This window comes from Lytechinus variegatus, chromosome 3 (genome assembly GCF_018143015.1).
Source record: "Lytechinus variegatus isolate NC3 chromosome 3, Lvar_3.0, whole genome shotgun sequence".
In the NCBI taxonomy this organism is placed as follows: Eukaryota; Metazoa; Echinodermata; class Echinoidea; order Temnopleuroida; family Toxopneustidae; genus Lytechinus; species Lytechinus variegatus.
Window position 1 is genome coordinate 42,912,626 of NC_054742.1, and position 13,094 is coordinate 42,925,719.

The window sequence follows — 13,094 nt, forward strand, 5'->3', positions numbered from 1 at the left end:
TCACCTGTGCCTGGGAGGCGAAAAGCGAACTGAATCACTATGACCCGCAGGTCTCTCCTCCCGATATAACTGATTGGGGGGAATGCAGGTGGACCACTACACCGGGGTTTCCCCCTATTGCTCTTAGCACCGCAATTGCTGGGATAACCCTGCTTTTTTGCAGGGCCAAATAATCCTGTACTATAGGTGGGGTTAGCCCACTTTGCAAAAATGCTGTGTAAACAGAAAGTGGGCTAAGCTTAACCCCGTACTATAGGTGGGGCTAAATGGCAATTTAGCCCCACCTATAGTACGGGGTAAGGAAATTTTAGCCTGTGTAAAAAGGATATTAGATGAGAGGCAAAATAAATACATAGGAATACAAGGGTCTGCTGCTGGTGCTTAACAGCATGAACTTTATCTGGTTTAGGAGGGTGTGAATGTATGAAATCTAGTACCAGGTGTGAGGTATTTGATGTCTGATTACAAACTACCGTAAGTAACGGTGTATTAACCGCACCTTTTTCTCGGCGGGATAGAAGCAAAAGTCGGGGGTGCGGTTTATACACGGTGACGGGTCCGAGCCAGCCCGCCGTAACCCCTCCCGTACATGTACGATGTCTGCCAGTTCACAACACGTCGAGTGGCCGGGCGTAGCCGCCCAGGCAATGTCGTTTAGAGGGGTATGAGCCGCGGGTAATGGGAAGCGAACGATCTTAATTAAATGATGTCCATAACAAACGCACCCACCTTCATGACACTAATTTTGACTTTATTCTCGATTCAAAGTAGTGAAGTTCCCTGGCTAATTTAAAAGGGACGCCAAGCATACTCGGTAATATTTTTGTCACCGATGAGCGAGAGTTGAGTGAGCTTGCTTAGAGATTGCGTTGGAATGTGGTTATAGTGCGACTTAAGCTGGCGCTATTCAAAGTCCCGTTTCGCGCCAGCTTTTTTTTGCCTTCCTGTTTGCTTTTCATAAGATACCATGTAAACCATGCACGAGAGAGACGGCACGAAGCCGAAAAAAACAACTGGACAAAATGTCAATTTCTTTGTTTCTTGAATCTTCCTGTAATCCCGTATCCAAAATTCATGCTAAGACATCAAATTTTCGAAAGTGATTGTGAGGTTGTGATGCAAGAAATGTGAATGTTTCTTCCTCCTACGCTGGGAAAGACACAGATCATAATTTGATGTACTGGCATGACTGGTACTGTATCGTAGTTTGCAATGTAATGGCAGTGCTATGTGTGTGCGTGTACACTGTGACTGTGAGGTGAGTGTGTAAGTTGCCAATATTGGCGGGACCGTTCTTTCTTTCTAACATTTGTAGATGAATTGATCAAGAACAGCAGATTTCCGCATACCGGTGATCTCTTTGGATACTGTGAAATATTAAAAACTTCGATTTTGTTTCTTCGTACCTCAAATATGCATGTAAATGTAAGATTTTTTTTTTTTTTTTTTTTTTTAGTCCAAAGTTGGGGGTGCGGTTAATACACGGGTGCGGTTAATACACCGTTACTTACGGTATGGGTAATTTTACAGGTGGGTATGAAAGCAGCTTAGAAATTTATTTGTGTGAATTGATTTTGAATTTGTAGGATAGAATCCCTCAGCATCTCGGCCTGGCAGGTGGACGACTCGCGAATCAATTGATAATTTATGAAAGGTGATATAACACCATGCTCATAGAGCATAATGGTGATCAATTTTATTATAACAGTGGATAGTGTCTAGATAATAAAATGTAGTTGTACATGCATCTGAAAGTTATATATTCAGAACTTCTACAGCCAGAATACAAGTATGGGGCACAACTGTAGAATGGAATCAGTGATTGTGTGTCACTGTATCACACATCAATTTTAATTCATTTGTTTTTATTTCTTGTAAGGTATTTGAGGTGTATGTATAAACCTTGAAACTATCCTACAATTTGTAACCTTGAACATTTTTGGTCAGAGACAGGGAGTTAACCCTTTGAACCCGATAGGCCGGAATACCGGCCTGCCAGAAAACATGCGAATACCCGATAGGCCGGAATACCGGCCTCCAGCCATGTGATTTCAAAAGCATGGATTCTAAATGTCAGGTGATCTTCTAAAATGACGTCATCTTTCTCGTACGTGTAGGAATATTTAGTCGATAATTTCAGTCAATGTCGGCAATGATTTCGGAAGGATTTAGCTTCAAAAATAGCCAAAATATGCCACTTTTTTGTGATTGCTCGTGTCGTAGGTGCGGTAATATGTGGCGAGTCACGTGCTTACTATGGGGAAGCAATTGGTATATCTCACTTCAATGGTGAAAACAGTGATTTTGAGCCCAAAACTGACACTAAATTTGATATTTCTGATTGTAGACTAGGTCTACGAGAAGCCAAACAACTTCAGCCGGCTCGGGCCGGGTACTAGTGGGGGAAGGTGCCGTTGCGTCTCGAATCATGGGGGATTGTATGAATGTGGTCGAGAAGTCATTTATCATGTTTATGTGCAAATAATTCAGGGTTCAAAGGGTTAAATCAATGTGTACATTTCAGGGTTGGTGGATTTAAATCACGTTGATTTAAATCGTGATTTAAATCGCGATTTAAATCACCATGATTTTTTTAAAAAAATCATTGATTTAAATCACTTCCATTGAAAAATGTACAAATCATGGACAAAGTATTTGTTCAATGCAGTTTTAATTCTTCAAGTCAACTGAAAAACTTTGAATTAACTTTATATCAATAAAAGATCAACAAAGTCTTCATATCTACTTAAAACAAATTAAAATCAAATTAATAAAATCAGGTAATTCCTTAAAAACTACAGATGTATGTTGTCAATAGGTACTCATTTTTTGTAAATTATGTCGAGTTTTTCTTCTGAAGTTTTACATTCTTTGTCAGTTATTATTAGTCAATTTCTTTCTTAACATAAAGTTTTCACATAATCCATAGACTTTTCAGAGAGCAGTTTGTAAAAAAAAAATATATAATATATAAAAGTCAATGAGAAAAGGTTTGTTGGCAGTTTTCCACTTTTGATCCTTCGCCTACACATAACTACTTCTAGCTGTCATGTAAAATAAAAAAAAATGATACCTGCATGTAATCAACATATTTAACATGCCTCTTATTTTGTATTGTTACATTTATCATACATTTGATGTTTTAAATAACATAATTATAAAAATCACATTAACATAATGTAGTACAGTCATAAGCTTTCTCTTATAAACCTTTTAAGTCACTGCAGCCCATTTTATGTTCAGTGCTACAAATAATGGAAGTTTTGTATCTGCATGTAATAATGGAAAGAGCTCTATAACAACAATTTGCAAAACTCAGAATAAACATTTAACACTGCATTTTAATGTTAAGATGCAGGTACTTCAGTTACAATCATTAGCAGTTGTAAGCTGTGTCTCATTTAAAATAAAATACTTCTTTTTGTAATAATATATATGTTGTAATTTAAGCAGTTTTGCAGTTTTTATCCTTTAAGTTAAAAGTAAGTAGATTCTTTTTCATACTTCATGGATCAAACAGATTTTTTGTAGAGAATATGGGAATGAAAATTGTAGATTAATGTAAAAAAATCACAGTAACAGAATGTAGTATAGTCACCCTTTGACTAAGCTATCTCCTATATTGTTCTCCAAAACTGAGAGTTTTGCATCTATATCTGTAGCAAGAGAAGAGCTTTTTATCAAAAAGATCCTAAACATATACAGTTGTAGTCTCTCTTTGACTATTGTAAAGCTGTGACTAATTGAAAAAATCATTGATTTGAATTATTTCTCTTACAATATACATGAATACTAGTAATTGGCAAAGGGTTTGTTGGCAGTTTTGATAAGGGATTTTTTCTCTTGGATTTTTAAATATTTGAATGAAAAATCCCAGAGGGGAATTTTCTCTACTCACTGGGAATTCCCTATGGAATATTCCTTCATAGGCCTATGTATGATAGAATTAAGTTCAGATACATGATTCCTCAAATTTATTTTTAATTTTCCATTTTTACTAAATTTTAATTACAAAATATGTGGTTAAGAACAATAGTAGGGGTGAAATGTATAACATCAATATTAATGTCATTGTTAGAGTAAGGGGGGGGGATAATTACCCTTTTTTTCGAAGGAACTTTTAAAAAATCAAAAAAATCTGATTTAAATCAAATAAATCCGATTTTTTTGATTTTTTAAAAAAAATCAAAAAAATCGCCAACCCTGCGTCCTTGTTAAAGGTTTACATACATACTTAGGTGGTTTCAAACCGCCTCGATCACAAGAATCCCCGTTAAATTACGGGAACTGTTTTCAGCTAAAAAATACCCATTAATTATTCCTGCATTCACACCGCCCCGAAACATACCCTTCGGGATAAGTTCCTGAAGTTACGAGCATGCGCATAGTATGGTCTGATAAGCAGGCAAGGTGCGAGATTCAAAATCACTAGCCCAGCAGCCACCCACGGCGCCGCGCTGAACGACACGCTGGGCTAAAAGTTCCCGTAATTTGCTTTCACATCGCCAAAATACCTGCGACCTTGGAAAAATCCCCGTGTAATTTCGCCAAGTACCTACTATTTCGCGGATATTTTCTTTCGGGGAAATTACGCGTAGTTTGCTTTCACATCACCAAAATACCTGGTATTTTCTGATCGGGGTAAATTTCCCGATCAGTGAATGCCTGGAACTGACGAACTTCGAGGCGGTCTGAAACCACCTCTTGACTTTGATAGGAAGTTCAAGGTATGCAGAGTTTATTGTATTTATTGCCTATCATTCCGATAATCAGGGAATATTTGGTCTGCATTACTTGTTTATTTCTATTTTTCTAGTTTTTTTCTACAGTTGTACACATCAATTATATGGTATTAAAGCTGCAATTATAAACTTCAAGTTTATCATGATGCAATGTGTACAAACATGTTTCTCATAAACACCGTTAATCTTATGTAAGCCTAATTTTTCTGGAGAACTGCGACTTATCCATGAATAATTAAGTGATACATGGAGTGCCCAAAGAGTGTTTTGAAGGACTTCATGAACCTGATCATGTGCTAAATTATTAGTGCTCATGATGATGCAGATGCCGGTTGTAATCAAAACGGACTTGGACTATTTTTAGCAAACAACACCTCTTGAGCCTGTAGCAATATATTGTGATCTATCATTATTGACGTCTATGATGCTACACTATGCATGAGATGCGAGCTTCAATTTCACATGGTCTTGGCATGAGTGAGTCCATGATCTGAGATTCCTCTGGGCTATGTCATGGATTTGGATAATATGATGTCTTGGGTGGTTCTTGAGTGCTTTGGCTTTATAACTCAAGGACCACAAGAAGGATTGAACACAGATTCTTGTTTTTAGCTAGTGCATAGCAAGAAAAATACAAGTATAAGATGCTGGAATATGTTCCTTCATGGCAGGAATTATAGTTAAGTTAAATAGAGCACACCTATACAGTCAAAGGCAGTATACTTTGACTAGGATTCAATTTAGAAATCATTTATTCAGCTGCTTGTTCAATCATAATTGCAATCCTTTATACACATTGATCATATAGATAGAGCTTTAAATGCTGTGTAAAGTGTATTAGCCCTATAGAAAACAATAATTCTTCTACATGTATAGAGACTATTTATATGGTATTATCCGTCTCTAAGAACTGCTTATTATTATTATCATTATCATTATTCATCAAGATATGATGTTGTGTCTAGTCTATTTTTTTGCTAATAGTTAATTCCTAATAACGGAATGACAACTTTCATTGGAACGTGATCTTTCTATCCAAACCAGGGAGCTGGGATATGGAGACATGAATATTATTGTTTTTTGGGCTAATTTCAAGCTGAACGTTGCAGCAGCTGCACACAAAGTCAAGCCAGGTGAAGCATGAAAAGTCTTTTGATAAATCAAGGGCACATGGTGAAGTTCATTATGAAGGGAAAGCAAAAACCCTGAGAACAGTTAGTTATTCGGATTAAATCTCACTGCCTCCATATACATACAGGTATATCTAGCAATGTACTTGGGTATCGAGCCATATCATTCATGAACACTAAAATGTATCTGAAACATTGTATTTTATGAGACATAATCTAGAAAAAAAAATCAGTTCTGTATTGGCTTTGTTTGCACAGTGCAAATATATTTCGCCTTATTGTAGTGTGCATTTGCAGTGTGCAAAGCCATCCAAGATTTTTATTTCAAAGACAGTACATGATAGGGATACTGAATATTCCTCTTCAAACAGCAGTATTATCTTTTATTAAAAGTTACATGTAATATCCGGAACAATTGCAATAGAGTGCTAGACCTTGCATTATTGATTGGTTCTAGGACTGCTACAAACACTGCAGACTGATTCTAATTTTGAAATGATAATTCATTTGAATGCTTGTATCACTCACATTCAATGCACACGGATACAGCAGTTTTTTTTACTGCATATAATGTAGATATGCATGGTCATCTGATTCATTGGATTTTTCTTTTACTTTGGTTGGCCCAGCCCTACATGTTTTCATCAGGAAATCGTAATTTTTGCATGATTGATAATAATTAGAATTGTTGATGTATCAGAGTAAAGCCAGATACAGAAACTGATTTCCATTTGGATTGTTTCACCCCACAAATCAAAATCGATACTTCAACCCGAGAACAATTGACACAAAAAAATTGGGCAAATACTTACAATATCGTTTTCACAGATATCCGTTTCATAGAACTTGTTATAATTACAAATTTGCAATAACAGTTAGAAGCTACTGAAACCCGATTGGCTGATTGTTACAGAAATTATGCATTTGTTATTGTAACAAATCTTTGTGAAACATAACCCTGCTCTGTATTACAAGTGTTCTGATGACTACCTACAGATCAATAAGATTTGAGGCATTTTCTTTTTCATTTACCATTTTTTATGCCTGAGTGGTTGGCGGAGGCATTATGTTTTCAGGTTATCCATCCGTCTGTGCATCTACACACCAAGGTATACCTATGTGTGTAACGAAGTGGACAGTCAAACAAAAGAAGTGACTTCATTCCATTAGATTTAGGTGTCTTGAATTGACATCTAATGATTTCTACTCCTTATGATATTTCTCATTGCTGTTGATATTTATTTACAGTTGTATTGTTAACGAGGATATATCTTTGGTCAGTTCGACAGTTCGTCTTTCTTTTGTTCTCTTTCATCAAATATCACCAATTTCATGCTCAAATAGATGGAGCTGAGAGAGAGAGTACCTGGTATTTTAAATCAGGTCTAAATGGTTTATTGCTGACTGCTGCTACCAACGCAACCACGCGTTTGTTCGTAGTAAAATCCAGGTACATGTACAAATTTACATCTCATTCCAACACTATATGTGTGCAGAGTCTATAGCAAAAGGCTGATGGTGGAATGCTGATGCCCTGGAAAGAATTTCACCCTGAATTTTTTCTTTAGTTATTGAAATCGAGCAATGTGGAAAGAGGGGAATGGACAAGGAGATAGACAGAAACAGTCAGGCATAACATTGTTCCTTCATCATATTATGTTATCAAGACATGGCATGAATATTTAGCTCAAGTTAGATGATTTTATTTTACCTACAGACTATATTGCATGTTACAATGAAGTATATGCACAGTCTAATCTTGTTTAATCTCGCTTTAAATTATTGTTAAAAAAGGCTAGTATTTCTCCATCTCCATCTTGATTTTGTTTTTATTTTTCAAAAACTAAATGGCATCTCACCCTATTATTTCATTTGTCAGAAAACATGCAATATAAGGTCTATACAGATTCATCCAACAACAATGAAAATTAGTTGCTGTATGTTATAACGATTGACCACCTACCATATAGTTTTCCATCAAAACCTGTTGTATTACTCTTATACTCGTTATTAGATATGCAGATGGGTTTAGGTCCTGAAGTGGCTGGATAAACAGAGAGAGTGAAGAAAGTCTAATTTTCCTAGCAGCATTAAAAATTGGAATACATTGCTTTTCAATGTACTGGTAATTACAAGCTTTAATTGAATTTCATTAGCTCAATGAAATTGGGCTGAGAGTACTATTGGTAAAAATGGTAAAAAAGAGATCCTTGTGGCACACCTGCAATGCCTTTCAAATGCCTCCTGGAACATTTAATTTTTGTCTCACTTCCATAGCAGAGCGAGATTATAGTGGCCATTTTTTCCGACGGTGGCGCCATTGTCAACATTGAAATCTTAACTTAAGGTTAAGTTTTTGAAATGTCATAACTCAAAGTATGTGGACGTTGTTCATGAAACCTGGACATAATGGTAATCAAGTATCACTGATTTTTTTTGCCTGAGTTAACGTCATTTAGGGTCAATGAACTTACTGGGTAGACCATGTTGGGGGAATCAACCTGTTCCTTTCTCTATCATGTTGAAATATCTATAAAGTTGAAGCAAAAGAAGCATTTTGAAATGAGCATTAATTGTACTTTAAATTGTTGATAGGATTTAATATAGTTGTTTGCAGAAAGTGGTAAGAAATTAAAAATTCTAAATCAAATGCATGGATTGAGATAGGGAAGCCTGTTTTGAATAGTGTCACTTATGATCTGGTAAATCACTGAATAGAGTAAAACGCATTTCCATATACATCGTGAAGTAAAAGCCCAACTTTCATGCTAATTCTAAAACAGAATGATCGTGACTCTGTACATACAGTTTTTTTTAAGGCTCATCTTTGATTTTGTCTCTTATAGCGGTAATTGAATTGCCCTCCTAGGCTCCTACTGCCTATGTAAGCATTCATACATGAAAATCCTAATTATTGTTTCCTCAATATCATATGTATCATGTATTGATCTCCATTTGCTTACACATTTTAAAAGATTGATCTGCATCGATTAATACCAGCCATTGAATAATTTAATTGAAGTTTAATATTGATTTATGTGTGTTTTTGTGCTTGTTATTGCATTGAAGATTTTAGCTGTTGTTAACAACAATTGTCAGTCTTCTTATCAGGCATACATCCCTATTTTTCCTTTACTCAACTATATTGCTCATTTGTGTTAGCCTCACTTTAGAGACATATTTATCCTTACCCCTCCTTTCACTGCAAGAGGCATGAGTAAATGTTGTAAGTGTATGGAAAGGATCCTAGTAAAGGTAGTCTATTATGTACCAGGTAATTATATGTATCGTCTTATTAATGTCCTTCACTATTATTGGCCTTTTCTCTTCTTCCTCCTGTTGTCTTTGTTGTCTTCTTCTTTTCTTACTTACAAAATTCTGCAGAACTGATGTCAAATGTTGTTTAAAATGTTGCAATAAAAGAGTATATAAATTATGTCCATTTGCATTAAACACTCATAAAATATGACAATAGATCAAAAGATAGAGAGCAGTGTGTTATGACATTATGCAAGTCCATTGCTAAAGAATCTCCATTCAAAATGAGGATGTAGAACACAGTGGGCTGCTGATTTGTTGGAATCTCTCTCAATCAAAAAGGCCAAGGAACCCTGGACATGGTACCCAGCCATGTTTCCTGACTTGAGCTGTGTTCACTTTCCACATTTACCATACATTCATGGTTTTCAAAGATGTGTTGCTCAAGCCACAGTGGTGCTTAAGTGATTTTTTTTTTATAAATGTCTTACAACATACAAACATGAAAATGCTGAAAAGGATGCAGAGATCCTCTCAATAAATCACAAAGTCTCGTTTGGATATGTACAGTGGCTAGTATACACTCCAAGTTGTTCCGCACTTATTTGGTCAATGCTTTATGTATGGTGCACAGTGGCTGGGCTGAAATGAGGAATAGTAAAATTAATGAAATACATGCATATCTCCTAATCACCATCCAACAGTATTCATGTTTGTGTTTAATCAGTTAAAGATGCATGTGTATGATCATAGTTTCAAAAATTTGATTGAACGTACCCCAATATAGCGACTGGCATACTTCTGAAAATTGGCGTGCCTGCAGAGAAAGCTATGGATACTTGCAATGTACAATATTGCAGAGAGGGGAGGGGTTGGTTTAGGTCATGGAATGGGAAGGGAGGGTGGGGGTGCAGAGCATTAGGGTAAGGGGAGAAAGATTACTCTGGAAGAGGGCACCATATTAGGCGGTGCTGCACCATCCCGAGTTTGCTCAATCTCGAGATTTTAGCCCGATCAGCCCTCTTCGCGATTAATCTCGAGATTCAAGAAACCCCGTCTCCACCATCGCACGAAGAGCGATTCTTGCTCGAGCGAGGCAACAAGCCCGATATTCCGAGCATGCACACTTTCGATCTTGGAGTTTCAACGGCCCGCGCTTTTGAATAACTTCCCGCGATATGCAATCAAGTACGTGTACTCTTTCGCCGAATTCGACCGTTGTTATGCAACAATCCTCTCAGCTCAGCCGCGCTTTAATTATAAGCGAGTGAAGTATTCTTCGTTTAATATGATGGCGGACTCCGAGGCAACGACAGAGGGGGAGAGAGAGAGGGGGAGGAAAGAAATGCTATTTGCTCACATTTTGCGAAGGAATAAGACGACAATGCTGTCAGTATTGTTATTGACTATGACCATCGTCGATAATGAGCGCCTCCCCCATCGATCTGGTCTCTCCCAAAATCCATTCACGGGGGACTTGACACCATCGTTGCTGATTGGGGAATTGATGAACGCTATGATAAAGTTGACTTTCGCATGCGTTCGGTAAAATCGCTGTTTATGTTTTTACCAAGGCGGAAATGGAACGCGAATTGCATTATGGACTGAAGGTCATGAATAAATTAACCCGAGTCCAAACCCGAGTGCGTCTGCACCTACGAATTAGCGCGATAATTCGTAAATAGCGCGCTATTTTGCAAATAAACCCGAGTTGACTTGGGATTGCAATCTCGAGATTAATCCTACGAACTAGCGCGATAATTGCGTCTGCATTACAAACAATCTCGAGATTTTTCAGATCGGGATAATTTGCCGGATCAGAAATAGCGCGCTAATTTGAAAACTCGGGATGGTGCAGACGGCCCTATTGAAATGGAGAGGATTGAAGTCAGGATGGAGATATGATTTAATAGGTTGGGGCAAAAAAGATAAAAAAAAAGTATCGAGGAACTTTTAAGCAAAGAAATTTGATCAAGAAAAAGAAAAGAGCATTTATAAAAAGAGAACAGATGAGGTTGGGAATGTGCTGGCTATGAAAAACATCTTAAATTGTATTTCTTAGAAATACATATATATTATTGGCAGTGTCAAATATGTTTCTACCAGATTTCTTCCATGTAATAGACTGTGAACAAGGTGAAGCAAGGTGAAGAGGTCCAATGAATTCAAAGGGTTCTAAAGAATTGAAAAGTAACTTTTTAATGTATGTTTCACATTTTATTTCATTTATATTTTGAATTATAGTTGTGGTCCTCTATTTTGAAGGGGTTGTGATGTTTAAATCACTTTTTTAACCATTGTTCATTACTTAAAGAAGTGGGGAACATTTTGGGAAATTATTAACTTGATGAAATCAAACTGATAATAGGAAAATGGTAAATAAAAAACTAAAATATATTTTGAAGAAAGTGAAGAAAATGTTGATGTAAAAGAAATGTATTGAAGCCTTTCTAAGGCTTCAATCCATTTCATTGATTGATTCTTTAAAATTTTGATATTGCTGTTAGCAGGGGCGGATCCAGGAATTTCCAAAGGGGGGGGGGGAAATTTTTCGAAGGGAAAAAATTTGACAAGGAAAAAAAAAGGTCTTCACTTTAAAAAGGGGGACACACCTCTGTTTTCATGGCATTTTTAAATTACATATTTCTAAGTTTGCTTCTCAAAAGGGGGAGGGGGGCATGTGCCCCCTGTGCCCCCCCCCCCCGATCTGCATCTGGCTGTTAGTTTTACTTCATTTTCATTCACCAGGTAACATTTTGCATAGTGAATGCTGAATGGTCAATTCAGAAGGTGATGTATTGCACAAGAAATTGATTATGCTCTAGCTCCCTCTTGTGTTCAAATCAACCCCCAGTGTAGGGTCCCTTGTTCAAGTGCACTAGTGTGTATCTGAGATCACATTGACTAACATGTGAGGTATGCACTGTTTTCATTTTGACAGAAAGGTGACAAGTTGAAGCAATTGTTCCTTAGATTTTTAAAGAAAATTAAACATTTTAGTCATGTGTAAAAGCAAATATAGGTGGAACAATATAAATGTGGATTTCAAAGAATTGTCAATTAAAAATGAAGAGGAGAATTTAACACTCGGGTTTAAATGCTTGCATGCTTTATATGTTGAGGACTATTAGCCTATTGGTATATCAGCTTTCTATGAAAGATCCCCATTCAATTTCAGGAATTATATTAAGCGTTTATGGTAGATTATCAATCTCTTGAATGGAGCTTTACCAAGGGAACCACATACATGTAAAATTGCAGATACTACATTATCTGTAGGAGTAGAAATAAACACCTTGTGTGTACATTTAATCCCTTTGCTATTCAAGCTGATATGTGACCGGGTCATACTATTGTTGTGTACCTCAGTGTCCAGTGTTAGCATGATATACTTATCACTGGACTATCCTTTACCTCAGAAGTACTACAAAAGGTCTTTTGGAATGCGGCTATCCAAGCATATCCAAGTAGAGCTCTATTCAAGCGCTACCTTCATCAACACACATCACGCAGTCAATACGCCTACTGCTTCTCGCTCCCCTGATTGTCCAACAATATAGAGAGCAGTTGTTGTGGAATGAAGACGCCACGAGGCATTGCATTGACACTCCACTTCTAAACTGCATGGATATGATGTTAACGACTTGGGAACATCTATTAATGGAATACATTTGATTATTGCACAAGGAGAAGCATTCATATTTTGATTGTGGATTTGTGAGCGCTTAATAACGTCTGAGGCTCTGTGCAGTGCCAGTTCGGCCGATGCTACCGTGGGCCATCAGCACATGAAGATTCATTCCACTCGATCTTCAATCTGTTTATATGCCGGTACCACAGTGAGAATTATGCTTTTGCATTGTCATGCTTCAGCGCACATTTGCACAGCTCACTCACCAGCCTTTCTGCTTTCTAACACGTAAGTTCTGCAATATACTAATATCACTATCTGTCTTTGCATGAC

General features: G+C 36.9%; 1 protein-coding gene across 5 annotated transcripts in view; it reads left to right on the forward strand.

The window, feature by feature from the left end:
• The first annotated feature begins 12,567 nt into the window (after window positions 1-12,567).
• LOC121411083 (SRSF protein kinase 3-like) overlaps window positions 12,568-13,094 on the forward strand; it is a 59,864-nt gene continuing 59,337 nt past the window's right edge. The window contains exon 1 of one of the 5 annotated variants that reach the window (XM_041603586.1): window positions 12,568-13,049. Coding sequence is in view for 2 of the 5 variants with exons in the window: in XM_041603589.1 (XP_041459523.1) it covers window positions 12,919-13,049 (131 nt within the window). In the remaining 3 variants the exon portion in view is untranslated. The remainder of the gene's footprint in view (window positions 13,050-13,094) is intronic. The other 4 variants (XM_041603587.1, XM_041603588.1, XM_041603589.1 and 1 more) reach the window with 4 other exon arrangements.